The sequence below is a fragment of the Nyctibius grandis genome, chromosome 1 (assembly GCF_013368605.1).
Source record: "Nyctibius grandis isolate bNycGra1 chromosome 1, bNycGra1.pri, whole genome shotgun sequence".
NCBI classification, from domain to species: Eukaryota; Metazoa; Chordata; class Aves; order Nyctibiiformes; family Nyctibiidae; genus Nyctibius; species Nyctibius grandis.
This window is the reverse complement of record NC_090658.1, coordinates 116,709,659-116,737,658: the sequence shown is the minus strand read 5'-3', so window position 1 is coordinate 116,737,658 and position 28,000 is coordinate 116,709,659. Positions and strand designations below refer to the sequence as shown.

At 44.6% G+C, this 28,000-nt stretch overlaps 1 protein-coding gene across 1 annotated transcript; it reads left to right on the top strand.

The window, feature by feature from the left end:
• The first annotated feature begins 10,828 nt into the window (after positions 1-10,828).
• Positions 10,829-27,840, top strand: PDIA6 (protein disulfide isomerase family A member 6). The gene is made up of 13 exons (XM_068401243.1): positions 10,829-10,909; positions 13,670-13,811; positions 15,019-15,076; positions 15,862-15,988; positions 18,040-18,146; positions 19,573-19,706; positions 20,114-20,228; positions 21,174-21,314; positions 22,484-22,568; positions 22,662-22,734; positions 23,820-23,978; positions 25,985-26,081; positions 26,833-27,840. The coding sequence occupies exons 1-13, from the start codon at positions 10,876-10,878 to the stop codon at positions 26,899-26,901; spliced, it is 1,341 nt and encodes a 446-aa protein (XP_068257344.1). The 5' UTR covers positions 10,829-10,875; the 3' UTR covers positions 26,902-27,840.
• The last annotated feature ends 160 nt before the right edge of the window (positions 27,841-28,000 follow it).

Sequence of the window (28,000 nt, the reverse complement as noted above, 5' to 3'; positions counted from 1 at the left end):
CCCCCTATCCTTGATGTGCCTAGAGACAGCACCAAGAACAAGTTGTTCCATCACCTTTCCGGGGATGGAGGTGAGGCTGACCGGTCTATAGTTACCCGGGTCCTCCTTCTTGCCCTTTTTGAAGACTGGAGTGACATTCGCTTTCCTCCAGTCCTCAGGCACCTCTCCCGTTGCCCACGACTTAGCAAAGATGATGGAGAGTGGCCTAGCAATGACTTCCGCCAGCTCCCTCAGCACCCGCGGGTGCATCCCACCAGGGCCCATGGATTTATGGACGTCCAGGTTGCTTAATTGGTCCCTGACCCAGCCCTCATCTACCAAGACAGATTCCTCCTCTATCCTGACTTCTTCTGGGGCCGCAGGGGTCCGGGGCTCCCCAGGACAGCCTCCAGCAATATAGACAGAGGCAAAGAAGGCATTCAGTAACTCCGCCTTCTTTTTATCCTCTGTCTCCAGGGCCCCCACCTCATTCATCAGTGGGCCTACATTGCCTCTAGTGTTGGCTTTACCTGCAATGTATTTGAAGAAGCCCTTTCTGTTGTCCTTGACCTCTCTTGCAAGGTATAATTCCAAGGAGGCCTTAGCTTTCCTAGTTGCCTCCCTACATCCTCTGACAACAGACTTATATTCCTCCCAAGTGGCCAGCCCCTCCTTCCACGATCTGTACACCCTCTTCTTCCAATTGAGTTTGCCCAGCAGTTCCCTGTTTAACCATGCAGGTCTCCTGCTACCCTTCCTTGACTTCCTACCTGTTGGGATGCTCTGATCTTGAGCTCGGAAGAAGCAGTCCTTGAATGCTAACCAACTATCTTGGGCCCCCTTACCTTCTAGTATCCTGCCCCATGGGATTTCCCCTAGCAATTGCTTGAAAAGGCCAAAGTTGGCCCTCCTGAAGTTCAGGGTTGTGATTCTGCTAGCTATTCTGTTCCTGCCACATGAGATCCTGAACTCTACCATCTCATGGTCACTACAACCAAGGCTGCCCTCAACCTTCACCTCTTCAACCAGACCCTCCTTGTTAGTGAGGATAAGATCCAGCAGCGCTCCTCTCCTAGTTGGCTCATCTTCTTAGTATTAGCTTGATAATGAATAACCTGTACTATTTGGTTTTAGGGGGTTTTTTTTGCAAGTTTGCTACGTTTTGCAAATTCTCTGGAACTCAACAAATGTGCACACCCACACAAGTCTTTTACAAAGTTTTCTTGTCAAGAGATTCACCAGCTAAAGTGAATTAGAGGCGCTGATTTCACCCCCATATCTAAGTCATCTTTGGTCAATGGCTCAGCCCAGTGTTGGATGTTGAGAGACAGAGACAGCCCAGAGCTGCAGCTGTGCAGAGCTGGAAAGGGGCTGCCAAAGAAAGCTCATGGCTGCAGAAAGGTCTCTCCCATGGAGACTGTCTAGCTGGGGAGACTGTCTAGCTGGAGAAAAGGCTTGGGTACCTTGTCTAAGGTCCAGCCAAGAATTACAGTTCAGTTCAGTTCAGTTCAGGAGATAAACCCAAGGCTACAGTTGTTAGCAGCTGGATAGTGTCTTTCTAAGCAAACCAAGGGCTGACGCCAGAAGGCGCTTTGGAAGAGTGCCGTCAGCCCTGCTCCTGCCGCTCTGGGCTTTCTCTTTCTCTTGACCCAACACTGAAGTAAAGCATTGGCTTTACTAGAGCTCTTATCTGAGGAGTAACTAGTCCCTGGATTGAGCAGGGTCTCTGGTCTATGGCTTAGCTTATTGTTAGGATCAGGACTAGGTCTAAGACCAAGACCACAGTTGGAGCAGGGCTAGAAGAAGACAGAGAGGGCTGCAGAGCAAGGGCTAGAAGAAGACAGAGAGGGCTGCAAAAAGTATCTTCCCTTGGACATGGCATAAGTGGGAGAAGGTTTGGGGTGCCCTGTCTGAGGGACACACTAGGATTAGGCTTAGAGTCAGGCTGAGGGAAAAAGTCAGCACAAAACTACAGCTGTAGGGGGACAGGAGTGTATATTCCAAAGCAAAATAAGGGCTAATGCCCTAAATCTTCTCTAAGGGATATTTAGCCCAGGGGAAGCTCTTAGCTCACAACAGAGGCAATGTGAAGCAATGTTAAAAGGATGACAATTTGTTGCAACACAGAAAAAGGTGCCATCTATAATTTTATTTACTAATGCTTAGGTGCATTACAGAGCTCTCGTGATTCTAAGCCTACTTGGTAGCCCTGAGTGAGGATTTCACTGGCCATCCCCAAGCTCACAGACATTGGCATGTGGCAACTCAGGCTGAGCACAAAGAAAAGCTTGCAGGGAAATGTTATAAACTTCTTCTAAAGTAATGGCCACTGCTGCTTTCTATTGTATAACAACTAACCTCCTTAGCATTACCTCACTAATGAATAATCTATCCCGTTATTTTCTATGACAGTATTGACATTAGTCTCTGTTGGGTTATATGTACACAAAAACACTGACACATATCTTCATATGTTCTGCCAAGATCCCCATCAGCTAAAAGCATCAGAGCTGCCACTGAAAGGAACATATTCTGCTCTGGTCTGCGAAAGGCGTGTAGTCTTACACTGAGTGAGAAATAGCACAGTGGCATCTAGTGGGTATTCAACGCCTTAGCTGATAACCGGCAATAATTCTTGATTCATTAGGGCCATACCCTGCACCAGTGCTGAGAGAGAGGAGTACAAAAAGGGTAGCAGGGAAGGGAAATACAGAGGTCTGCCCTTCTGCCTCCATCTCAAATACAGAGAAAAACCTTGGCATCGGGGGCCACCCCCTGGGCTCTGCCGTTCTCAGTAGCTCTTCCAAAAAAAAGCTTAAATTAACTTGTCTTTAATTTCTTCTCACTTCTCCTTCTTCTGCTTCCACATACTCTAGTAAAAAAATTCCTTTATCACCTGGATATTTGTACTATACAGATATGTGTCATCTTTTTTCATCTACCTACTCAGCATTTACACATTACTTAGGAAACAGGCCATTCCAGTTCACCTTTTTAAACTCCATCACCTTGATGCCCTTCTCTAAAACAATTTCAATTTATTGCGGCTTTTTTAGCAAAGCAGTTTCAATTTTTTTTGTCATGGTGCAAATAAATGCAGGCTTATATATTGTTCAGCTAATGAGGGAATTTCTGTTGCCCATTAGCACGTCAGGCTAAAAAATTACAGAAGAGCAAACAAGCTTGGTGGTAACTGCCCTACACAAGCTTTTTCTACCCCCATCCCCCAAATAACTAACTTGTTAATGAAAGATAGATAATTATTTGACAACATAAAACAGCAACACGAAAGCAGGCCAACGAGCCATCCAGCTCTGTATCTTGGAAGAAGCTAATAACAACAAAAAATAGATATATTTCCTGAGCACAGTCTCAGCCCCCGTCATTTTGAGGTTAAGGGACTTTCCAAGACAGGGTTCATGGCTAACCAGCTATGAGTGGCTTTTCTTTCCATGATTTTGTCCAGTCACTTTTTAAAAACTTTTACCATTCAAAATACCCGGCAGCAAAGAGTTCAATAATTTAACTACCGATAGGAAAAAGTATCTGCATTTTTGATTTTGAACCAAACACCTATTATTTTTACTTGTCTTTTCTTAATGACTAACTCTAGTTCTCGTATTACACAATAAGCAGCTGTTCCCTATCCACTGTCTCCATGCCACTTACTTACAAATTAACAACTCCTTCACTTTTACTGTAAGTTAAAATAAAAGTTCACAATGTTACACATAACAGCTTCTTACCACCACCTTAATCTGTAATGTAACAGTGTGTTGCTAGTGAGGCAGTAAATTACAATTTTTAATCACTTATTCTTCACCTGAGTCATGTCTCCTTCTCTTGGAATCATGTGGGAGCAGAAAATAGCTCAGCTTTTCCACTCCATACAGTGTCTTTACATTTGCTTTATGTTTGCTGCTCACCAGAACTAACTGAATAAAAATCCTTCCTCTGTTGAAGCCAGGGGAAACTTGCCGTGGTTTGTAGTGCGGTCAGAATTATACCTCCAGGTACTTCTAGGCTTTGATGGCTCAGAGTGCCAGAGGTTCAAGCCAGCCTCCCAGGCAGACTGGCCTGCAGTTCCCCAGACCCAGTCTCACTGATCTCACTGATGGTTCCTTGAAGCCTTTGGTCTACTTCTTTGTATTTAGCAACTTCCAGATTAACACTGCCTGTGGATCTCATTGATGGACTTTTTTCCTTGAGTTCCTGATCCTGGTCCTAACCAGATATGTTTCTATTTTATTGTGACCATCCCATACTGTCTACAGCCCAATGGTCAAAAGTCAGGCTATGCTTTTAAAATGATGTCTCACACAGTTCAGTCCTGATGCAATTTTTTTGAGTCCGAGTTTCCCTTCACTGTCTTTTATCATTTTTTATACTGTCCTATACGTGTTCCTGCCACTGCAGTAGATGAGCCATGTGGAAAAGCCTGTGCCTCCAGGACAAGATAAGGCAGAGCAGTCAATCGCAGTAAACACGCAGCCTGCTGGCCAGCCAAAAATACAGCCTGCCATTGCGCAGAAATACTCTGGTGGAGTGTAGTGCCAGCCTGGACTGGCCAAGGTGAAAAGAGAGGAGCAGAACGGGGCTGCAGCACCCTGCCCCATCAGCCTGCACCCCCAGGGTCGCAGGTACCGCTGGAGCTGGCTGGATGTGCAGACTCCCCTTTCCAGCCAGGCTGGGCTTCCACCTGCCGAACACAAGCAAGCTAGTAGAGGTCTACATCTATAAAACCTCTGAAATGCTCCCCTTCACTGCCGTGTTTGATATTTGGCCCTTCTTTTTAGTTTCCCTTGGTGTACACACACTGCTGTATTTTCAGCTCCCTCAATATCTGCTTTCTCGTCTTCTTCCATCCAGTTCTTTACTGTTCTCAATTAACCTTGAAAATCAGCATTTCCAAAAGCTTGGCTATAACACAGGCAAAGCCAGGCTGGCCTTGTGAGATGTGTTTATTGGGGTTTAAGGCAAACTCTCCTGTTCAGGGGTAGAAGAGAACCAGTATAGCCCAAAGAGCTAAAGGAACGAGGTTTCTACATTCAATGACTTGTTAAGCAAGACACCAAGAGGGGGAGCTGAGGCAGACTCGAGAGCTGTATGTGAGATGTCTGAGAACACAGATTCCTGCACAAATACATGTTTGTAATAAGATTTATGTAGCTTCAGCCCTTCAGGGGCAACCAGAAATCACTTGACTTTTTAAAATTCATTTACATTCCCTCTAAGACAATCTGACAGGAGTTTGAACTCATGTCTGTGGTGCTGGCTGACAGCTTTTCAATGGGCTGATGCTTTGATTTTATTGAGCAGAGATGTTAAGCGGCCACAGAGATGCTGTGCATATGCATGGAGTGTTTGTCAAGCAGAGTTACAGTGATTAGATGTGTAGAACTACGCACAGTTATTAAGCAAAAACCCTTGTGTGGCAAAAGCTTACCTCATCAGAAAGCCTTGCACAGAAATACAGCTTGTCGTGCAAAAAAAAATGCTTTAACTACGCTAGAAATGCTGTGTTCACTGCATAGGGCAGATGGCAGGGATGGGCCTTCTGAGAGTTAGTCAGGACCACTGGAGGTGATCTTCAGAGACAAAGTTAGGTCTAGTAGCTCAGGGACATATTCAGACAAGTTTTGAATGCCACCAGGGATGGAAGTTCACAAATCTCTGTGCTCCGGTGCTCAGTCACTCTCAAAATGAAAATGCTTTCCTGACATCCAACCAGAATTTCCCTTGTTGGAATTTTCCTTGGTTGCAACATTTCCCCAGGTTCTTCCTCAGGAGAGGCACAGTGGGAATGCAAGTTGTAGGACTGAGAAGGGTTGTACCCTCTCTGATCTCTGGTATCTGATCTGAGAGATCTCCTCCTTCCACCATCCCGCTCCCTTGATACTCACAAGTTTCAAAATGAGCACAGACGCATCCTCGAGAATCGAGATCCTTATTACCAGTTTTCCTTTTGCTTTTGAAACCTGAGGGTTCAGTGTATGAACATTTTAAGCTACTAAAAAGTCATGACTGTTGGGGTCCTGCCAGACTCTTTGCCTCTGAACCTACACCTTCCAATTGTGCAGCTGGCTCAGGAATTGAGACAGATGAAAATGAACACTGCCGAAATAAGCCACTAGCTGTTAGTTTGGGTGTCCCCACATTCCTGCTGTCACTGCTTCCAGAGGCAGCAGAGTGAAATGGGGCCAGACTAGTAACTTTGCCTCCATCAGCACCAGCCACTCCTCTCAAATTTCTTCACAGGAAATAGTAACACAGCTATTAAGGTTGTAATGACCAAGAAAATAGATCCTTGTTGTTGTTTTGAAGGGTGGGTGTGTTCTCAGCTATCTGGGTAACAGAGGCTTCACAGCTCAAGGGAGGGATGTCTAACAGGCGTACTGCAGCAAACAAGAATCTGGAGAAGACCACCAGAAATCCTCCCAAAATATATTGCAATCACACTGCCTCTCACACGGCCAGCTGAATGGCAGTGACTTTCTATGGCAGGTGTGTCATTTGCTGTCCAGCTCATTTGTTATCAGGGTATAACCTAAGAAAGGAGATGTCTGGCACTGGAAAACGCGATGCCTTCTGCCATTATGCACAAAGAATAAACTTTGTATTGGTGCATCACGTGATGTGACGACACATGAGGAAGCTACACGATCAGGTCAGACTAGGTGCACCTAAAACTACTGGTTTTTCAATGTCATTTTAAGAGTCCAGAAGTGATTGTAGGCTGTGTATCAGGCTAATCCCAAATAAGTCATGATACAGAAAAGGGGAATGACAGGTCCTGTTGGGGACCTGAATGACCATGACAGTAATCCCCAGAAATCCCTTGCTCCGGCAGGGGGATTGGACTAGATGATCTTTCGAGGTCCCTTCCAATCCCTAACATTCTGTGATACTGTGATTCTGTAAAGACTTGGGAGAGAAAGGACGAGATCTGAATAGGTGAATGCTTCATTTAAGTAACAGAAGAGGAAAGGGGGCTGATGACAGCTGTGGTGGGGATAAGGCTAAACCAATCATATCTGTATTAGGGTAACGTCGAAGCCTGATAACCGAGTTCACTCCTTGTGATGGCCTCACCCTGATCAAGGCAAATGGGCTCCAAAGCTGACGATGTCTGTTCCATCTCTGAATAGCAGATGCTGGAGCCTGGAATATTTATAGGGCTACACCTGCCAGTTAGCGAAGGCCCCTCAAAATTTTTGCTGCTTACAAGTCTTCCTCTCCTTCTTCAAACATGGTCAGTTCTCGCCATGTGTATCAAATTAGCCAGCAAAAGGCCTTTTTACAGCTTCCAAACCTTCACCCCAGTCTCATCCTAAACAGATAATAAACCTCATTAAGCAGAGAATAGCTTGTCTTAAGCTCCATCCATCGTTCCTTCTGAGGCTGTGCAGCAGCTGCCTCCCCTCTGCTAGAAACAAGCCCAGCTGTTCCAGGGAGCAATCCTTATCCCTGTGAGAAACGAGCCTCAGTCTGAAACGCCAATCATAATTTTGGTTTATTGCAAAGCAAAGGCAAAACAGCGCTGGGCAGCACGGGGGTAATCCCACCAAAATCGTGCGCGCCTTTCACAGTAATTCATTTTGTATTTATGTGGTAAAGTGTTACATATTCATCATAATTTTAAGGACGCTTGTACATATTCATGACTGTCCCGAAAAGGTGGTCTTTATTATAATGAGCCCCGGGAAATCATTTCCATAGTCTCCACCTTTAATTCCTCCTGGTTGTGCACGTGCAGTTTCTCCTGGTGGTCGTGGGGCGGGGTCTCAGGGATGAAGGCCGTATGTCTTCCTCGTTGTGCACTTTTTACCCCAACTGCAAAACCTGCTGAGATCAGCTTTCTTTTCACAGCAGTTATGTGACTTCCTTGACGAGTCCCTTCCTCCTATACATTCTACTCTGTCTTATTTTATGTTTTTCCTGTGATTAGTAGTTAGTTCCTATCTAGGGTCTGAGACTATAGATATATAGCTTAAGCTAAACAATGGTCCTGATGGTCCTGTTATTAACCCTTAAGTGTTAGTTTCTCCTCATCACAGTGGCTTAGTATTTTGTGGTCACTTACTTATACATTGCCAAGAAGTCTCTACTTTTTCCTCTTTATTCTGACAGGAGTCATTTTTCACTTCTCACATCCCCACCTCTTTTTACCAGCTCTAAGGCTTCCCCTGGTTTTTCTGTCTCCAGTAAAAGCTTCTGGCCACTGCCTTCTGCTAATTACAGGTCACTAAGATTAAATGAACGTTAATAACATAAATGAAAAATGCTCCTTCGGGTGAAGCTTGCTTGACTGTGAACTGAACTCCAGGAACCCTCAGCCGTGCCTCAGTTTTGGAGTTAGGAAGTACCCAGAACTTGTAAAGCCAGAATCCCTGGGCGTTACCCTCCTCCTGCTCATCTGCCAGGACAGGAACCAGGCAAGATCGCTGGAATACAAGAATATTCCTCATATTTATAACATTAATCCTCTCGCTGTCTGTTCTGTACTAGTGTTCTTCAACCACTGTATTTCCTTTCTCTGGTAACTGGTTTCAGGTTTTGTAGCCAGCTCCCCTGCACACATCCATGAGGTCTCACAGACAGATCTATGGAACAATGTCTGTTCCATCAGTGTGCTGACCTCTGCAAAGTCCCTTCTAATCCTGTCCCTGCAATCACCTATACATTTTTAAATATAGGCTCAATAACTTGTCTCATGAACCTCTGCAGACAAAGTATCTTTCCATTATTCCTTTTTTTATGTAGCCATGAGTCACATTAGTTTTTTTGGCAGTAGTATCACAGAAGCTCACGCTGCAACGGAGAAACAGCATCTAAATCTCTTTGAGAGACTCCATTCCAGTACTGTCTTCACTGAGATAGTAAAGCCTCACGCAAGCTCATTAAAACCCTTAATGCATTTTGTCTGAAGACAGCTCATTTATCAAATACTCTGTATCGCTGCCCTGTTTTCATTGTTATTTATCACTCTACTAATATTTGTGTTGCTGCAGGTTTTATCAGCACTATCTTACGTGTATTTCCAGAACACACATAAAGATGTCGAATTGCTCCTGGTGTAGAATTGTTTCCTGTAGAAACTCAAAAGGAATTGAGTCAGTAAAGATCTGTGTTAAAAGCTTCTTATTCAGCAATAAGTACTTCAACACATGCTTCGTGGTGCTATAGAAATGTTAAACGACATTTAAACTACTGTTGCATGACAGTGATGAAAATAAAATACACTACCTCTATGCAGTTCCTTCTATTAGCCAGCTCCCCCCCCCCCGCCAGTTATCAATTTTGTCTGCCAATTTACATGCCATAAAATTATCCTTTAATTATTTCTGGTTTTGAGGATTTTACCTGCAGCTAATGTCATGCTTTCTGCTCAATAGTGTCCCAAGATGTCACGTTTACTTTTTTCATCATACTGGTGGAATATAAGAGAAACTTAAGAGCAATACTCATTCCCTTGGGAAGGATGGCCTGCAAAGCAGCTCCTGTTTGCTTTAGGAGTCAGTAAAATAAGAGGTGAGATATTTCATCTTAAGAACTAGGAATCCTCACAAACTTTTAAGTGCCTGTTCAGCAGGCTGCCCTTTTATGGATGGAAATGACAAGATGTCAGTATTTTGTAGCCTTTCTGATTAAACCTTTTATTGCATGTATCTCCATTCCTCCATTTCTGAAACAACTTGCACGTGAAAATGGCTGCCTGTTCTCACTGCCATGCTAACAATTTCATACTCTTAAAAAGCAGGATTTAATAGTACTGAAAAGTGCTACTTGTGAGCATGAAGCAATGGGTGTGTGGACAGGAGTACAATTTAGACCACTTCAGATCCAACTGCTGAAACTTTTTATTTCAATGGTACATTAAGTCCAGCTACTACTAAAAAATTCACAGCCCACTTAATCGTTGAATCCTAGCTCTGCAAAAGCCTTTGGATCTATGCCCACCGACAGCATAGCCCCAAGCTTTAGTACCCTCCTGCAGTGTGGAATCATTGGGGGGAACAATCAGCTTTTAGAATAAACTGTTTCTAAAGCTTTTCAACTGGGATGCTGATTTTTCTTACAAAATAGCCATATACATATTGTGCTGCTGGACCCAAACTTTCCAAGCCTCTGTTGGACGTGAGCAGGTTATCCAGGTTTCAACAGTACTTATAGGAGCATGTAGCAGCCTTCCCCTCACCCTGCCTTCATTTTCTTGGCCTACAGCAGATGCAGCTAGGCTAACTTCTACTTCTATATGCAAGCTTGTGGCTTGTAAATAAACTTTTTTTGAACCTAGAATACCAGTCCCACATTTCACTGCGACACCATTTAGACTGTCAAATCCTTGACACTTAGTTCGCACTTAAAGGCAGCACAAAAGCATCTCGGCCACCCAACAGGGCAAAACACTGGGCTGCCTTCCTTCTCCTTGAAGGCCTGCGCGGGTTTCAGCCCAGGCCCAGACAGCCCCCAGCGCCCTGAGGCGGGGCGCGGCTGAGGGCACCGTAGCTGTGGCAGGGCCCTGGGAAGCTGCTAGAAGCAGGCTGGGTGCGCGTGTTCCTGGGGCAGCCTGCTGTCAGCGCTCACCAGGCACACCTCCGCCACCCTCCTTCCCTCGCCAGCCCCCGGCCAACCCCGGGACTCCGCCCCGGCCCCGGCCCGCTAGGCCAGGCCATGGACGGCTCCGCAACCCTCCTCCTTCTCCACCCCTCAGAGCCACCTCCGCCCACCCGCGCCCCGCACCGACTGACGCGGCCGCCTCCCATTGGCTGTGCCAGTGCGCGAGCGCTGGCGCCGCCAATGGGCGGCGGCCACGGCGGGGAACGCGCAGCGCGTGGGCGGGGGGGCGGAGCGGGCCGGCTCCAGTAGCGGCGGCCGAGGGAGAGGAGCGCAGCCATGGGGGCGCGCGCCGCGGGCTGGCTGTGGTGGGGTAGGAGCTGAGGGGACGGGCGGCCTGAGGGGGCGGCGGGCCGCGGCTTCCCGGGCCACGCCGGCCCTGTGGGCCCGCTGCGGCGGGAGGGAGCTGGGCGCCGGGCTGGGCGGGCGGTCTGTCGCTCGCTGGGCTCGGGCTCGGAGCCGCCGTGCGCCTGTCTCCTCCTCGCTCGGGGAGGGGCGAGGGCTGCGGGCCGCTTTCCGGGGTGGCCGGCGGCGGGGCGGGGGACTTGGGGAGTGCGGGGGGGGCCGCGCCCGCAGTCGCTTTTTGGCCATGGGCGGCCCGAGCCGCTGTGCCGCCGGGGGGGTTAGCGGAGCGCAGGCGGGCGGCGCAATTAAAACGGTGCTTATTTCTCACCGTAATGAGAGAACCCGCTTTGGTGTGCAGTAAGCGGTGGCGTTTGCCTTGCCTGGCTGCCCTGAGCTGGGATCTAGCGCTGCAGGGCCAGCAAGAAAGTAATGACAGAAGACAAAGGGAGGAGTCCGTGGGGAGCTGCACTTCCCCTTCCCCCAGCTGCTGCTGTGGGTCGGTGAAGCCGTTAAGTGGTCCCCCTCGGAGCCCTTCATAGGAGAACCGAAGGTGCAGGTACCCCTGCCCAGGGCCGAGAGGGGAAGGCTCTCGCTCACCGAGCACACGTGTGCAGGGGTGTGTGAACTTCAGCATACCGAGCTCCGCTGCAGAAGGTGCCGCTGTTTTAAGTAGGAAGTTCACAGAATCATCATCATCTCATAGCAAAAGCTTTTTTTCCACAGATCTTCAGAGTTACAACGTGGCTTTTCCGTGAGGAGTAGTAATAACAGTATGGAGCTGCCTTAGTTGGTTTAACAATGTTCCTGCCTATGTAATTCACTTACATTAGAAAACTTTTGAAATCAGAATATCTGAGGGTTTTTTTGGCTTAATATCAAGGACAGAGTTGCATTTTCCTGGCTTAGATGCTTGTAAGAAAATGATCTTTTTATTTGCTAAAGATGAATTAAACCTTGAGTATTTCACCACAGAAAGGAAAACTATGCCACCAGTTCATGAGTCATAGCTGAGAAAAAAATGTGGTGATACGTGACTAGGTGAATTTCACCATGTGCTTTCTCTTCTGAGTTCTCTTTAGCAGGTGTTTTTGCATGAGCTGGAACTTCTCTATTTGAAGTGACAGAAATGGCTGAGTGAACTCAGTTCAGCTTTTGAGTGTATTCTGCCAGAGATCTCTGTAGGTGATGCCAGAATATGCTGATTTCAGTTTAATGGTCTCATTCCATCTAGAGAAGAGATTCTGTCTTGAGAGTGACTGTAACATTCAAGTAGCTTTTTCCATCCTTGTTTTCTTACTCTACCCCAGCAGCAGCTGCTACTGTAGGTCACCGTAACATGCTGTGACAGTCACAGATTGCCTTGGAAGTCAGTTGATCAGTGCTGATGAAGTGCTGTTTGTGTGTGGGCATACTGAAAGGAGAGAGCCAATCTAATGTGTAAATCTGGTGGTGGAAACCAACTAGGATCACCCCAAAAGAAAGGAGCTGAGTCCTAGGGCTAAAAGCTGTTAAGAGGGGGAGTGGTGTGATGGATAGGGTGCTGGGTTGCAGTGCGGCAATTGAGTCCTGATCTCTGGTTGAGTAATGTGAAAGATGTTATTTCTGTCAGCTTTCTCTCACCTGCAGAATAGGTGTAATGAAACTGGCTTTTCTTGAGCAGGACTGATAAAGCGTAGGTGATGCTGGGCAATCTGTGTACCACGTGCTGTAGAGTTTCTGCATAACTGAACTGTATCTTCCTCTCAAGTTCAGTCTTCAGAGAGAGAATGTGCAGATTCCTATGCAAGTTATTAACCAATTGTAGCAAAGCTAACTATTTTTTGCCTACTTCTGACTTCAATGTCTGAGCTCTTACTGCCCCCAGTCTTTGGTGGGTTAAGAAAAGTCTTTTGCTACGTGGATTTTCTTACAGAGATGCTTGTCATCTTTCATCAAGTCATCTCTTAATCTCTCGGACTAGGTAGAAGGAAGGATTACGAGATTTTATGTGCAAAGTCTCAAGCAATAATAAGATCCAGAAGTGACCAGAAGTATGAAGTCTTTCTTAAGAGAAAGCAATTTCCTTGTACATTTTAATGTTGTGGGTTTTTTTTTTTAGCATTCTAAGAGTCCTTGAGTTGTTAACCAGAGAGTTTAGCTGTTGCTCTCCAGTCTATCACTAGAGAGACAAATCAATGGTAGATTAAGATCCTCATGAGCAAGACTGAAGGAGCTCCTTACACTACCAGTGCATCAAGTGCTGGCCCGAAAATCAGTGTAACTGTACCAAGACTGGTTGGGACAGTCCTGCATGATGTGATCCTTCGAAAGATGTGTTTGAGTGCCTGCTGTGCAAGAGGTGTGGGCAGTTGGCTTAGTTTCTGTGAGAAAGAACTGAAATAAAATGTAGCTGATCGTGGGGATCTGTGTGGAAATTCTGCTGGTCTTGTACCAGAAGTAGTAATGTGAACAGCTTTGACAAAATGCTCTCTGGAGAGCCGTAGCAGGAGTGGCATAACTCCAGCTAGCTTTAGGCACAGAATATACTACATGATCCTGTAGAACCATGATTTAAGTGGAGAGGGAATACACGTATGTTGCCTTAACTTCCTTTTTCTCTAGTCAAGCTGGAATCCCTTTCCCTCTTTTCCCTGCTGATTCGTGGTGGGAAGGGAGATGATTTAGCCATGGCAACAGGAGACCCATAAATGTTCTGCAAGAGTGGTGATTACTTTGCTTTTTGTTTTAGGCACAGTGAGCTGCACGTTATTCCTGGCAGTTAATGGTTTGTATTCGGCCAGTGATGATGTGATAGAGCTAACACCAACTAACTTCAACAAGGAAGTCATTCAGAGTGAGAGCCTGTGGCTTGTGGAGTTCTATGCCCCATGGTAAGAATTACAGCTGCATACCTGCTTGCTCTTATCAGGGAGGAGCAGCATAGGAATCTGCTGCTGATCAGGGCAGGGTTTCATTCAGTCATTGGCAGTACAGTTATCGGTTTGATGGCCTCATGACTAGCAAAATAGCTGTATCTGGGACTCCTATTTTAAATATCCTCACAAGGGAAAAAGGCAGGAATTGGTTTCAAGCTGGCAAATAGGGTATAACAACGAAACCTTATATGCCATTTTACTGCTTCAGTTTTTCTACCGAGATTAGTATTAAAAATAATGACTGACCAAAGTGCAATAGGTAATTGAGAAAGCCCCTCACTTCTGTCTTTCCAAAGCTGATTCTCGTGAAAGCACAGATCTGAATTCACACTTAGAATTTCCAATTTCCATTGAAAAATACTGGCTTTGTGCATCTTAATTTAGCACTTCTATTTCTGATCCTGCTCATGTCCAGAGCATGGAATCTCTTCACCTTCCATGTAAGTTCTGGTGATGGATATTCCATCTTTGCACAAATCCTCTGTGCTATTGCCATCCAAAGCTCCACATTCTGGAGAAAGGGGCCTTTCATGGCAACAGTGTCACTCCGTCTGGACTGAGAGGTTTAGGGGAAAGCTTGCTGTGCCTCTTCTAGTGGTGCTGCAGCTTTACGGACAATGGGAGGCTTTATTGAACAATGGCAATAAAGTGTAGAACAGGTATAAATAAATTGGCAGCTCATCTTTCCCTACAGACTTGTGATGCTGTGATCATGCACTAGTTGCCAGTAAACTGTTGGTCTTTTCCCCCAGACACCTCCAGGAGATGGTGTGTCACAAATTCTTTCTAGTTGAGAAATCATCTCTAGAATAAAATTTTCATTCCTTGTCACACGTCCATTTTAGCTTGCAACAAGCAAACTAGTGTGCCAGTCTGGATTTTGGGGCTCGTGTTTGCCTCTGTGTTAGGAAAGCCAGGTAGCTTTTGAGGGGGGGTGGGGGTGTGTGTGTGTATGCATCTATATTATACATGTGGACGTTTTTCTTCGGAAGCCTGAATGATGATATGATGTTGTGGCATAGCCTCTTCCACTCTTCGTGAGTAGATCTTAAGTCTCCTGCAGTTTGCTGTAATTGCAAACCCAAGGAGACCACTCTGTGCTTTGTGAAATAGTTGTCAGATTTGAATGACAATTACTGTGGTTGTTTTTCTTACCTAAAAGGTGTGGTCATTGTCAAAGACTAACCCCTGAGTGGAAGAAAGCAGCAACAGCATTAAAAGTAAGTTTAACCTTTCAAATGTGCTTGTGGCAGCGGATTGAGGAGAGTTTGGCTGTTTGTCATCTGGCTTGGGAACACAGAGGTGGGGTTTGGTCCCTAAAACCATGTCGCTTTAATCATACTTCACTAGCCAGAGAAGTGGCCAGTTAGAGGTGCTTAAAGTCAGGATTTCTGTGTTTTTTTCCTCTTTTTGAGAAGCCATTGAATTGTAGAGGAAGCAAGTAAATTCTGTCCCTGTGAATTGCCATTACTGTTTTCCAGGGCTGCTTCTAACAGCACCAGAAGACATTAGAATCCAGCCATCCCCCAAAATAGCATGTTTCTCTTTTTCTTCCTCGCTGTCCTGTCACCTGCCTCTGAAGTACAGGAACAGCATGAACTGAGTATTTGAAAATGGCTTTGTTATCTGTTGGTGATGAGTATTTCTTTAGTTACAGAAAACTTGGTTGGTAGTGATTTGCTGAACTCCTGCCTATGTAAAATATATTCCCCTTCTTAAAAACAAACAACAAAAAACAAACCAAGCAAAAAAAAACCAAAACCAACCAAACAAAAAAATCCAACTGAAAAAACACAAACAATTTAAAACTTAGTTTGTCAGGATGAAGAAAGAAATGGACATATATGGTATTCTGTAGTTTAATGCTTTTGGGGGGATAACGCCTCTCTTCTGGTGACTGTTTTCTTACCCTCCTAATAATGCTCTCTCTCCAACATGCACAGAATATAAAACGTGTTAAATCGCTGTAGAAGTCTTGTCTTAGTTTTTATTTTTATTTCCACAGGGTGTAGTGAAAGTAGGTGCAGTAGATGCAGATAAACATCAGTCCTTGGGCGGACAGTATGGAGTGAGAGGGTTTCCAACTATCAAGATATTTGGAGCCAACAAAAACAAAGCAGAGGATTATCAGGGTAAATGTGATGCTCTTTCACATGTTGCATGCTTAAAAACTTCCCTGAATACAATAATTATGGTAACTGTTAATGCTGTCTTGTGTGGTCTTTCACAGAATCACAGAATGTTAGGGATTGGAAGGGACCTCGAAAGATCATCTAGTCCAATCCCCCTGCCGGGGCAGGATTGCCTAGACCATATCACACAGGAACGCGTCCAGGCGGGTTTTGAATGTCTCCAGAGAAGGAGACTCCACAACCTCTCTGGGCAGCCTGTTCCAGTGTTCAGTCACCCTCACCATAAAGAAGTTTTTCCTCAAATTTAAGTGGAACCTCCTGTGTTCCAGCTTGCACCCATTGCCCCTTGTCCTGTCAAGGGATGTCACTGAGAAGAGCCTGGCTCCATCCTCGTGACACTTGCCCTTTACGTATTTATAAACATTAATGAGGTCACCCCTCAGTCTCCTCTTCTCCAAGCTAAAGAGACCCAGCTCCCTCAGCCTCTCCTCATAAGGGAGATGTTCCACTCCCTTAATCATCTTCGTGGCTCTGCGCTGGACTCTCTCTAGCAGTTCCCTCTCCTTCTTGAACTGAGGTGCCCAGAACTGGACACAATATTCCAGATGCGGCCTCACCAGGGCAGAGTAGAGGGGGAGGAGAACCTCTCTCGACCTGCTGACCACACCCCTTCTAATACACCCCAGGATGCCATTGGCCTTCTTGGCCACAAGGGCACACTGCTAGCTCATGGTCATCCTGTTGTCCACTAGGACCCCCAGGTCCCTTTCCCCTACGCTGGTCTCCAACAGCTCTGCCCCCAACTTGTACTGGTACATGGGGTTGTTCTTGCCCAGATGCAGGACTCTACACTTGCCCTTGTTATATTTCATTAAATTTCTCCCCGCCCAACTCTCCAGCCTGTCCAGGTCCCTCTGAATGGCTGCGCAGCCTTCCGGTGTGTCAGCCACTCCTCCCAGTTTTGTGTCATCAGCGAACTTGCTGACAGTGCACTCTATTCCCTCATCCAAGTCATTAATGAATATATTGAATAGAACTGGTCCCAGAACCGACCCTTGCGGGACTCCGCTAGACACAGGCCTCCAACTGGACTCTGTCCCATTGACCACCACTCTCTGGCTTCTTTCCTTCAGCCAGTTCACAATCCACCTCACTACCCGATCATCCAGACCACACTTCCTCAGTTTAGCTGCGAGGATGCTGTGGGAGACCGTGTCAAACGCTTTACTGAAATAGAGATAGACCACATCCACAGCTTTACCATCATCTATCCACCGGGTTACATCCTCATAAAAGGCTATCAAGTTGGTTGAGCATGACTTCCCGTTGGTGAAGCCATGCTGAGTGCCCCTAATGATCCCCCTATCCTTGATGTGCCTAGAGACAGCACCAAGAACAAGTTGTTCCATCACCTTTCCGGGGATGGAGGTGAGGCTGACCGGTCTATAGTTACCTGGGTCCTCCTTCTTGCCCTTTTTGAAGACTGGAGTGACATTCGCTTTCCTCCAGTCCTCAGGCACCTCTCCCATTGCCCACGACTTAGCAAAGATGATGGAGAGTGGCCTAGCAATGACTTCCGCCAGCTCCCTCCGCACCTGCGGGTGCATCCCATCAGGGCCCATGGATTTATGGACGTCCAGGTTGCTTAATGTTTCCTTTCTGTCTAGTGCTTGTAGCAACTGAGACAGATGAGTGGGACTTGTTTGACCAAATTGTGCATGTCTTAGCATGGGCAAACAGTCCCACCTGCAGTTTGTAGTTAGTGGAGATTGATAGGCAGTTCAAAATAATTACTCCTTTCTTGTTTACTGGGAGCTTGCTGCAGTCACTCCCCATCAGATGAGATGGGTAGTTAAAAAGTGGAATGAAGGCAGTCCTGCTGCTTGCGTATGTCAGTGATGTCCCACCAGTAGCACCGTATCACTCACAGCCCAGTCTTGCTTTTCCAGAAGAATCCTTAGGGTGAGGGAGTATTACATTTGTAATTAAGTCAGTGGCCTGCCTTAAACTGGCTTTTTGGTGCTTTAATCACTCATTTTGCTGCATTGCAGGTGGCAGGACAAGCGATGCCATTGTCGATGCTGCTCTAAGTGCTCTTCGGTCCCTGGTGAAAGACCGTCTTGGTGGCAGAAGTGGAGGATATAGTTCTGGAAAACAGGTATTTGAGGGAATGTGTGGGTTTGTTTTCAACTGGAGACTGTCCTGTATGGGAGATCAGAGCTTGTGCTCCTCATTCTGTTCACAGAATAGTTGAAGTCGGAAGGGACCTCTGGAGGTTGTCTAGTCCAGCCCCCTGCCTAGTGCAAGGTCAGCTAGAGCAGATTGCTCAGGGCTGTGTCCTGTCAAGTTGTGAGTATCTCCAAGGACACAGACTCCACACAGACTGCACCCTTTGTTCCAGTGTTTGACCACCATCACAGCAGAAAAATTCTTGTATTTTAGCTTATGCCCTTACTTTTTGTCCTGTTATTTGGCATAGCAGAGAAGAGTCTGCCTTTGTTTTCTTTACTCCTCTCCACTCAGGTATTTATATACATGGATAGGATCCACACTGAGCCTTCTCGCTTTCCAGCTGAGCAATCCCAGCTTTCTCAACCTCTCATCGTATGTCAGGTGCTCAAAGCCCTGAATCAGCTTTGACCCGTGACTGGGCTTGCCTCCAGTGCGTGCATGCCTCTTATACTGGGGAGCCCAGAACTACACCCAGCACTCCAGATGTTTCACACAGTCCTGAGCAGAGAGAAGGATCACCTCTGCTGACCTGCTGCCAGCTCTGCCTAAAGCAGCTCAGGAGGCTGTTGGCCACCTTTGCCACAGGGGTGCATTGCTGGCTCATGTTCAGCTTGTTGTCCACCAGGACCCCCAAGTCCCTCTCTGAAAAGCTGCTTTCCAGCTAGTCAGTCCCCAGCATGTACTGGTACATGGGGTTATTCTTCCCCAAGTGTGAGACTCTGATTCTCCCTTCAAACTCTGAGGTCCCTGTTAGCCCCATTCTGCAACTGGTTGAGGTATCATTTGCTTAGTCCTAGTATAAGCTAGATGGATTAGTTTCTTTTAGTTTGGTAGTGTTCTTCTGAAGTTGGCTTGCTGGATTTCTCCCTGAAGGTAAGTTGAAAAGCTTCTGGCTCCTACTGCTGTCTATAAATCATGGAGCAACTACACTCTGACATCCTCAGGTTGGCCAGATAGAAGACCTGGGTGGACTGTACCCTGTAGTGTGTTTTGCACTCACATGTTTGTCTTGTCTGGAAACCAGTGCACAGTGGGGTGGGGGGGCTTGAAGAGCACTTTGTTCTTGGACAGATCAGAGCATGAAGAAGTGGGGAAGTGTTCCCACATCATCTTGTTAGTCAGTTTGACCTGATTTTTTTTTTCCAAGAGAAAGTTTGCTGTTTCTTGAAAGTGCTGTGGGAGTAGGCTGTGTGTATTGTCAGATCTAAAATGGGAAGGTTGTATGACCTAACACTGGCTGGTTTGTTTCTCATTCAAATAAAGACCAGTTGGTACAATGTGACACACAGATTGTTTATGTGGGAAACCAATTTTGGTTACTTCTTATGTGAGGGTCTGTTTGTTTCTTACAGAGCCGAGAGAGTGGAGGTGGAGATAAGAAGGATGTGATTGAGCTGACTGATGACAGCTTTGATAAGAACGTCATAAATAGTGATGATGTGTGGATGGTGGAGTTTTATGCCCCATGGTGTGGGCACTGCAAAAAGTAAATGAGGCTTTTCTTTGTCAATTCAGTTCCCTTTCATGGTCATTTTTGTGCAATACCTTTAATCCTCTAAAGGGGACCTTCCATCTCTGATATATCAGAAGTGGCATTTTCCGTAAGGTGTTTTAACAAAAATGTGTGGGCTTCTCCTGCTCAGGGCACCTTGGTGCTGTTCTGGCTGCACTCCTACTTAGCGGTAAAACTCCCATTGGTAGTAAGATCCAGAAGGTATATTGACCTTTTCATTCCTTCAGATGTAGGACTTGAATCTCACTTGGAATAGTGACCTAGCTGTCATTGTCTGCAGAGATTTATATTTTTCCTGAGTGGAGTATGCTACATAATGTTGGAATGTGATATACTTTTGCTAAATGTGAGCTTAGAGCACCCTAATCTTTATTTTTCAGTCTGGAGCCAGAATGGGCAGCTGCTGCCACTGAGGTGAAGGAACAAACAAAGGGAAAAGTAAAGCTGGCTGCAGTAGATGCAACAGTCAATCAGATGCTGGCAGGCCGATATGGGGTGAGTGTGCTCTGCTATGGTTACAATTCCATCTCTTCTAAGTCAGATTTCCCTTTAATGCTTGCTGAACTGTTTCTTAATCTGGTACCACTTAAATGTTTTGTGATAAAAATAATGTTAAGTGACACATACTGCTTTCCACAAATAATTCATTCCTGAATGTCAGTAACAGTATAAACAAATGGGGTGAGAGGAAAGGAATAAATCTGGAAGTTGCTGATGAACAAGGCTGTTTATTTTTGTAAGGTCTTGTATAGCTTTATTGTCTGAAGTGAGAGGTCTCTCCTTTCAGACTGTTTGTATGCTGGCTGGGTGTCTCCAGAACACACACATGTACTTGTACATCTTGGAGCCAGTTGTCAGGGATCACTCTGACAATATTAGCTGCCTAGATCAGCTGTTTTGTGGGCCCAAAGCAAACTGATATTCTTTAATTTTTAATACAGTACAGGGAGCTTGCAGTGTAATGCTTAGTTTCCCTGTAAGTGCACATGGCTGGCAGTCAGCAGGAACACTGAACAAGTTTTACTGGAAGTGTAGCAGAGGGAGCTTAAGGACCATTTGTTGCCAGGCAGGCACAGTGCTATCTCTCCACAGACAAATCAGGAAACTAATGTCTAAGAAATGTGAAGAGTTAAAGATAGCCCTTCTGGTACTTGAACTGGGAGTGCTTTGTGCTGCTGAACTGAGATGAAACCATTGCTGATTCATCAGTCCTAAAACCTGAAACAATGTTTCAGTGTATGTTAACTTTGTTTTGAATTGTTGCACAAGTAGGAAGCTACAAAATTGGTCAAGTTCAGTGGTAACATGCTGTGAGGCTTGATTCATGTAGATGTTAAATCTCTTCCGTTTCTCTTAATGTAGAACACATCAGAGTAGCAGATAACTTCCATCATACATATTCAGGTTTATTTGAGCTGATGGCTTAAAGTTGTCTTGCAGATTCGTGGATTTCCCACAATTAAAATCTTCCAGAAAGGAGAGGACCCTGTTGATTATGATGGTGGGAGAACTAGATCTGATATCATTGCTCGTGCTCTGGATCTGTTTTCTGATAATGCACCACCACCTGAGCTTCTGGAGGTACCTCTACATCATTTTCTCAAATTGCTCTTCCATCATATTCTTTGCAGCAGTTTTTACAGGAGTACGTTAACTGTAAATAATACAGCCTAAGTGTGCTGCTTGTGCACTGTTTTGCAGCAGAGAGTCAAGGACGACAAGTCTGATAATTCAGCTTTATTATTTAATTTTTACTGTGAATTTGTTGTTGACTGAAAGATTATCAGAATTAATACAGTGAAGGTACTGGGAGGATGGTACCAGGGTATAGGAATCCTGTCTTGAGGAACAAGTGAAAAAGTCAGGTCCTGTGCCCCATCTTCTTTTCTTACAAGAGGGCAGGGTTTTGTCATTTGTAAGCCATCCATTAGGAGTTACATGATGACTAATCTTGCTTGTTGTCCAAAAAACTCCACCTGCTGTATGGTGACTTGTAGTTTCAGCTTGATGTTGGTAGATTTGAAATGGTGATCAGTTGTCTCCAAAGTAGGGTGCATGCAAGACAATCTGTTGGGGTGCAGGAAGAAAAAAATTGTACCATTAATAAATTTTAAAAATATTTTAAAATTGTGTTTATACTATCTTTGTCATGATTTTTAAAATGTCTATTTTCTGTATGCTTTATAATGTACATAATGTTAGTAATACATGTATATGATTTATATACATATATTAGGGCTGTGTGTTTAGAAATTTTTTTACTGGTAGGGGTGCACAATCAAAGTTTGGAGACCACTGATGTAGATAAATGGCTTGATTATTTTTTAAGGCAGATTACAAAACTATTGCTCTGTTAACGTCAATTAAATGTTCTCATCTTCAGCAAATGCTGCGCCCTGCTGGCTCTCCTTATGCTAGCAGCACCATGAATGAAACCTACAACCATATGCATAGTCTGGGTGCACTGTGTCCAGCCCCGCTCCAAGGACAGTGATTTTGAGCAAGAAGTGACATCTTACTGTTCTCTCTGAGCTTTATTTGGTACTGCTTGCTTTCCTGTTGCTGCAAGTCTCAACAGAAGGCTTTGTAAACTCTTTGTAATTAGTCTTGTGTTGGAGAACCAGTGAAGTAAGAGAGGCTTGTAAACTTTTTGTGTCAAGTTGCTTCAATGATAGGCTGTTGGACGGAAGTGCAGTCACAGCTGGGTAACCAAGTCTTACTCTCATTGACTTTCTGCTGTTTTATTCTAGATAATTAATGAAGATGTTCTGAAGACTACCTGTGATGCTCATCAGCTCTGCATCATTTCTGTCCTGCCTCATATTCTTGACACAGGTAGGCATACAAGCAAGTGGGCTTCTGTATGAATTTCTCACTTAAACCCTGTAGTTGTGGTTTTTAACTTTTCCAATTCTGTCTAACAAACAGGAGCTTCAGGGAGGAATTCTTACCTGGATGTCATGTTAAAAATGGCTGAAAAATACAAAAAGAAAATGTGGGGGTAAGTGTCATTGTAGCTGGTCGTCTTGGAAAAGATGTGACCATTTTTATAGGTAACAGGGTAGAAATTGTATGATAGTGATTTACCCGCAGATGAGAGTTGTTCCTTGTTCAGGACAGTATATCTTGGTACTTCCCTAACTGTACTGCAAGACGGGATGCTCTGATGAATTTTTTTTTCATCCACCTCTCAAATCCTGCATTTACAAATGCTATCTAAACATTAATGAGATCACATTAAGCATCTTTACTCTTGTCGTGCATGCTAACATATTTTAGGGCAGTATTTGTCCAGTTTCTTTTAGAGTCTTTTGCTGGTGGGTGAGTCTGCCAATATGACTGTTGAATTCTCAAAAAAAAAAAAAGCAAAAACAAAAAACTCACAACCAAAAAACACCCTGCAGTTCATTAACAAATTTCGTGCTCTCAAAGAAGCAGGCCAGCAGGCTTTGCCTTTTCTCCTCCTCTCAAGTGAAGGTTAGGATGTCTGGGACTTCTCTCGGAAGTGAGGCTTGTTCTGACACAGACTGCTGTGAAAAGGGGGCAAAATGGCATGAAAGCCTGGGGGGAAATACTGAGATTGGCTGATTCCAGAGGTTCCTCAGGGGACTTGTTAAGCGTTAGAGGAACTGAGACGTGAGCAGTGAGGCACTAATACCAAGTGAAATACTGGTCTCGCAGTCTTTGGCTAGAAATCCTCTACAGTGGGATTTGGGCACTACTTTGTCAGGTTTAGTTCTGTGACTTGAGCCATTTTAAACTTCGCTTAATACAAGCTAAAGTGCAGCATTTTGTTCAGATTGGTACCATAGTTCTTTCCCCAGACTGTCATGGCTGTTCTGATCCAGCTTTCAGTGGCTGTGAGCATGGGGCTGGCCTAGAGGTGCTGCTGAGGAAGGGCTTTCTTCTGTTACATGGTTCAAGATTGGGACCCTGCTATTCCTGCTGACTTCAATAACAGTTAACACTGTCAAGGGCAGTTCAGAACCCAGCTTGAACTCTGCAGGGTTGCAGGATATGTGTGACTTCAAGATGATTGTAGTGCCTATCCTAATTATTCATTTTCTGTTTTATCTTTTCCTCAAGGTGGCTGTGGACAGAAGCAGGTGCTCAGTCAGATCTTGAGAGCAGTTTGGGGATTGGAGGCTTTGGGTATCCAGCAATGGCAGCTGTTAATGCTCGGAAGATGAAATTTGCCCTTCTGAAAGGATCATTCAGTGAGCAAGGGATTAATGAATTTCTCAGGTATGAAATCTTGAAGTAACTTAAATCTTTCTGTAACTGGGGCTGTGACTCTTTAGACCAACATCAGGCTTTCCTGGATCAGATGAGACTTGCACAGTTAGAACTCAGACGACTAGCATTCACTGGATTAAGGGAATGATTTCAGTGACTATTGCAACTAATAAAGCAGCCTCCACTTTTTTGTGGTGGACAGAATTAAGAAGTTGGCCATTTAGACTTGAACGGTAGTTTTAGCACAACTTTTGAAAACAGTTTGAAAACAGAAGTGATCTTTGATCTTGAAAAACTCTGTTTCACTGGTAACCCAAGAAAATAATGGGATTTGGTAATCAATACTATTTAATTCAAGTGGTGCGTTCTTATTAGTAATTGGGAAGTTCCCAGTTTGGGAATCTAAATGGGTACTGCTGAGGTTCTTGAGGTGCTGTATGTTGCTGTTCATCTTTTTGGTTTGGTCCAGTCCTGTCTTCCCCCTCCCACCTTCCCCTTCCCCATTCCCCTGGCATCTGACCAACTAAATGGGGGAGCTGAAGCAATCCATACAAAAAGTCAATAGTGCTCTGCTCAGCTTAAGTTCCCTGAAACTGCCTCTTGTGTAGTTGGGCAAGAGGCAGTGCTGAGAAGAATTGAATGAGGAAAGGAAATGGAGAGGACAGAAGGTGGCAGCAGCACTGAAACAGAGCAGCTAAACTTAAGCTGTTACTTAAGCATGGTCAAAGTGAAGTAGCAACTCTGCTTCTGGGTAAAACACCAGCTGCCATAAGGTATGTGAAAGCCTTTGAGAGCTTAGATTAGCAGTGTTATTTCCATGTCCTTGCTTGGAGAATGACAGAGGACAGTCAGAATTGCAAAAGGAAATACAAGGCTCTCCCCACCTTGCCATAAGCAGCACATTAATTCAACTTGTTTCTGCTGGATTAATGGGAGCAGTGAAATATTCTCTTACCTGTGTAAGTGACCAGACTTTCTTCTTAATGCCAAAAAGGGAACATTCTAAGAACATCAAGTAAAATTAAGATTCAGATGCAAGAAGAGTAATACCAGACAATCTGTACTAATGCATGTGAGAGAAATGTCTGCCGTTCTCAGACTTGGCAAATTCTTTTAGTCTCTAAAATCCATCTTAGTGAAGCCTCTCCTCATGAGGGTGGATGGTGCTTCCAGGACACAACAACCAATTTAACAGCTTATATTGCATTAGACAATTGGTTTTGTATTGTCTTACTACAGAGCAATACTTGCTGGATTAATCTTTCTTGACACTTCAGCTCAGCTGTGCTGCCTGGAGAAAGCAGTACAATCACGGGTGGTGTAACTGGCTGTTAACTCACCTTGCTGCGTGCAGCTTTTGTAATCTAATAGGCAGTTTCAACAGTGTTGACCAGAAGTAAGGAAATCAGCACTGAGAAGAGCATAAAAGTTGTAGACTCCACCTGGGGAGGAATGCTTATTCGGTCTTATTTGCCTCTGAAAGAATGCAAAGGGATTAGCTCTTCAGGATTTTAATGTGAGGCTTTTTGAGCAAGCCTAACTAGCAAGTGCAAGATGCGGTGCCTCAGATCAGAAGCTGGTTCCCTCATACCCATTATAAACCCATGGAGGCCTAGAGTCCACTAAAAAAAAGATCACTAGCAATTTCAAGTAACAGTTGCAAGTGACTTCCAAAACTAGAATTATAGACTTCTTGGAGTTGCCTCAAGTGATACGCAACATACTATTGAAGGGGTTGTGTTTGTTCGTGGGTGTTGTAAGGGGCACTGCTTAAATATGAAACAGTGTAGCTCACATAGTTTGTCTCTTTGCATCCAATTGTAAATTTGCAGTGCTGCTTTAAGGGCTCTATCATTTTCTGCTTCTCAATTTGAAAAGCTTTTGCTTCCGCACAGTTTAGATTTGCTTTAAGAGATGAGATCTCAAAGTTGACTTTCTTTTATCTGAAGCAGGCACTGTTCCAGGTAGATGGAGACTGGAAAAATTTCTTAAATTTAACTTCTGCTTTTTCTCAGGGAATTATCTGTTGGTCGTGGCTCTACAGCACCCGTGGGTGGTGGAGTTTTCCCTAAAATTCATTCAGTTGAACCTTGGGATGGCAAAGATGGTGAGGTAAGAGGTGCTCCATCTCTAAACGTGCTGGTGATTTGCTAGGCTCAGAAATGACTGGACAGAGTAACTAAGAACTGGCAATGTGAAAACTCTTGTTCTTCAAAGATTGTGGCAAATTGTGTTGATGGTTACCCATTATCTAAGTCCTGCCACCAGACCAAATGCCAGGCCAGATTCCTTGTCAGACATTGTGGACACACACTCCTGTGTAGCAGTTAGGATGTAATCTGAAAGCTGAATCCCTTGAGGCTGAAATGTGTTATCACCCCTGCTGAGTGAGGGAGGTGATAGTGTATACATTCAAGACCTGAATGTTGTGGAGACTTTGGTTCTGCAATATGCTGACCTCACTACCAAAGTCTTAATGTCAGAAAGTTTGCAAGGTAAAGCCTGTGTAATGACACAGTGATTAAGTATGTTCTTAAGGTTCAACATCGCTGCAGAAAACAAAGTTACTACAATCCTTTGATCTACTTCAGATGGAATTAAGATACAGAATATCGTAGTAGTTTTGTTACTGGCAAATACAGATAAACTATGTATCTGGAGTATTTTTATTAGTAGGAAACAACCTTCTAGTCTGAACTCTGATTGCTTATACTGTGCTTAATATGCTTTGAGTTTTTATCAGTGAAAGAGATGACAGGCAGGAGCTTTACTCTCAGGACAAAGTAAGCCATCTTTCCAAGTCAGTGATGTCCCAGTGTCAAGTGCTTCTAAATGCATGCTCAAAACTTCCCCTTTTTCACAGCTTCCAGTTGAAGATGATATTGATCTCAGTGATGTGGATCTGGATGACTGGGATAAAGATGAGCTGTGAGATCTTCAGGAAACTTCTTTTCTTGGGAGAGTTTGCACAGCAGTTTGCAACCTGGTTCACAGTCAGATGGATATTCCAGTGGCCTTTTTATGGAGAAATAGCACGTGGCATGCTGCGCTATTTGATGCACAGCAAGCAGGTGAAGTGTGCACATCTCAAGAAAACATTGCAGAAATTCTATGAATTGTCATAACCAGTGAACTTGATTGTATTCTGTGTAACAAATATTTTGAGGACAACATGAATATTTCTTTGGAACATCTTGGTTTTTATTTCGTGGATAGTGTGCTGTTTGAGTGTTACTGGAGGCTGTTAGTATAACCAATTTTAAATGTGATTTTTTTTTTTTTTTTCATGGAGGTGGAACCTGGTCAGCTTCTGTTTCAATTAAACAATAAAACAAAATATTTTTGACACACAGTGTTAGTCTTGTATAGAGTAACAAAGGTGTACATGATAAAAGCTATCCCCTTTTGGATGACTCTTGAAAAGTGAACTGCAGATAGAGAGGCTGGTGCAGAGGAGAGTCCTAAACCACCCCCTTGCTGTGAACAATGATGACAGTTTGGCCTAAAGCCTGGTTAGATGGACAATCTTAGTTTAAATGCTCTTTAGTCTTCCTTTTCCTGTTCCTCCTCAGGGGCTTTCTCTTTCTTTGTGCCAGACTTTGTAAGATCATTAATACAATGGAAGCGGGGTTGCTGCTGCAATGGGAGACACGGGGAGCTGTTGGTCTTCTCCCCAGGATTAGCAGTGAAGCTAATCCCTGTTTTAGGGCATGAGGATTTCCAGGTGCTAACAGAAAAACACCATGGTGCTGTCTCCAGCAAATTGGATACTATTTCTTCACTTCCCCTCTGGCATTGTTCTGATTTGAAATTGCTATTTCCTTGGAAGGGGAATCAGGACTGCTGCTTTTTTAATAAAAAGACTATTCTATTTTGTTGCTCTCTGTCATGTGTGTCAGTGTCTAGTGCAGTGACCCTCAGGTGATCAGCTTGTTTATAAGTAAGGAATGAAAGAACTGAAAGTTTCGGTTCCTTTCAAGGAAATAACTTAATATGGATATTTGTCAGCTAGTGTCTGTAAGAGATTGCCC

Coding starts and splice junctions, on each gene's coding strand:
- PDIA6 (XM_068401243.1), top strand. CDS start 10,876: ATGGGGGCGCGCGCCGCGGGCTGGCTGTGGTGGG. Junction 23,979..25,984: donor GGGATTAATGAATTTCTCAG/GTATGAAATCTT, acceptor GCTTTTTCTCAG/GGAATTATCTGTTGGTCGTG. Junction 26,082..26,832: donor GGGATGGCAAAGATGGTGAG/GTAAGAGGTGCT, acceptor CCTTTTTCACAG/CTTCCAGTTGAAGATGATAT.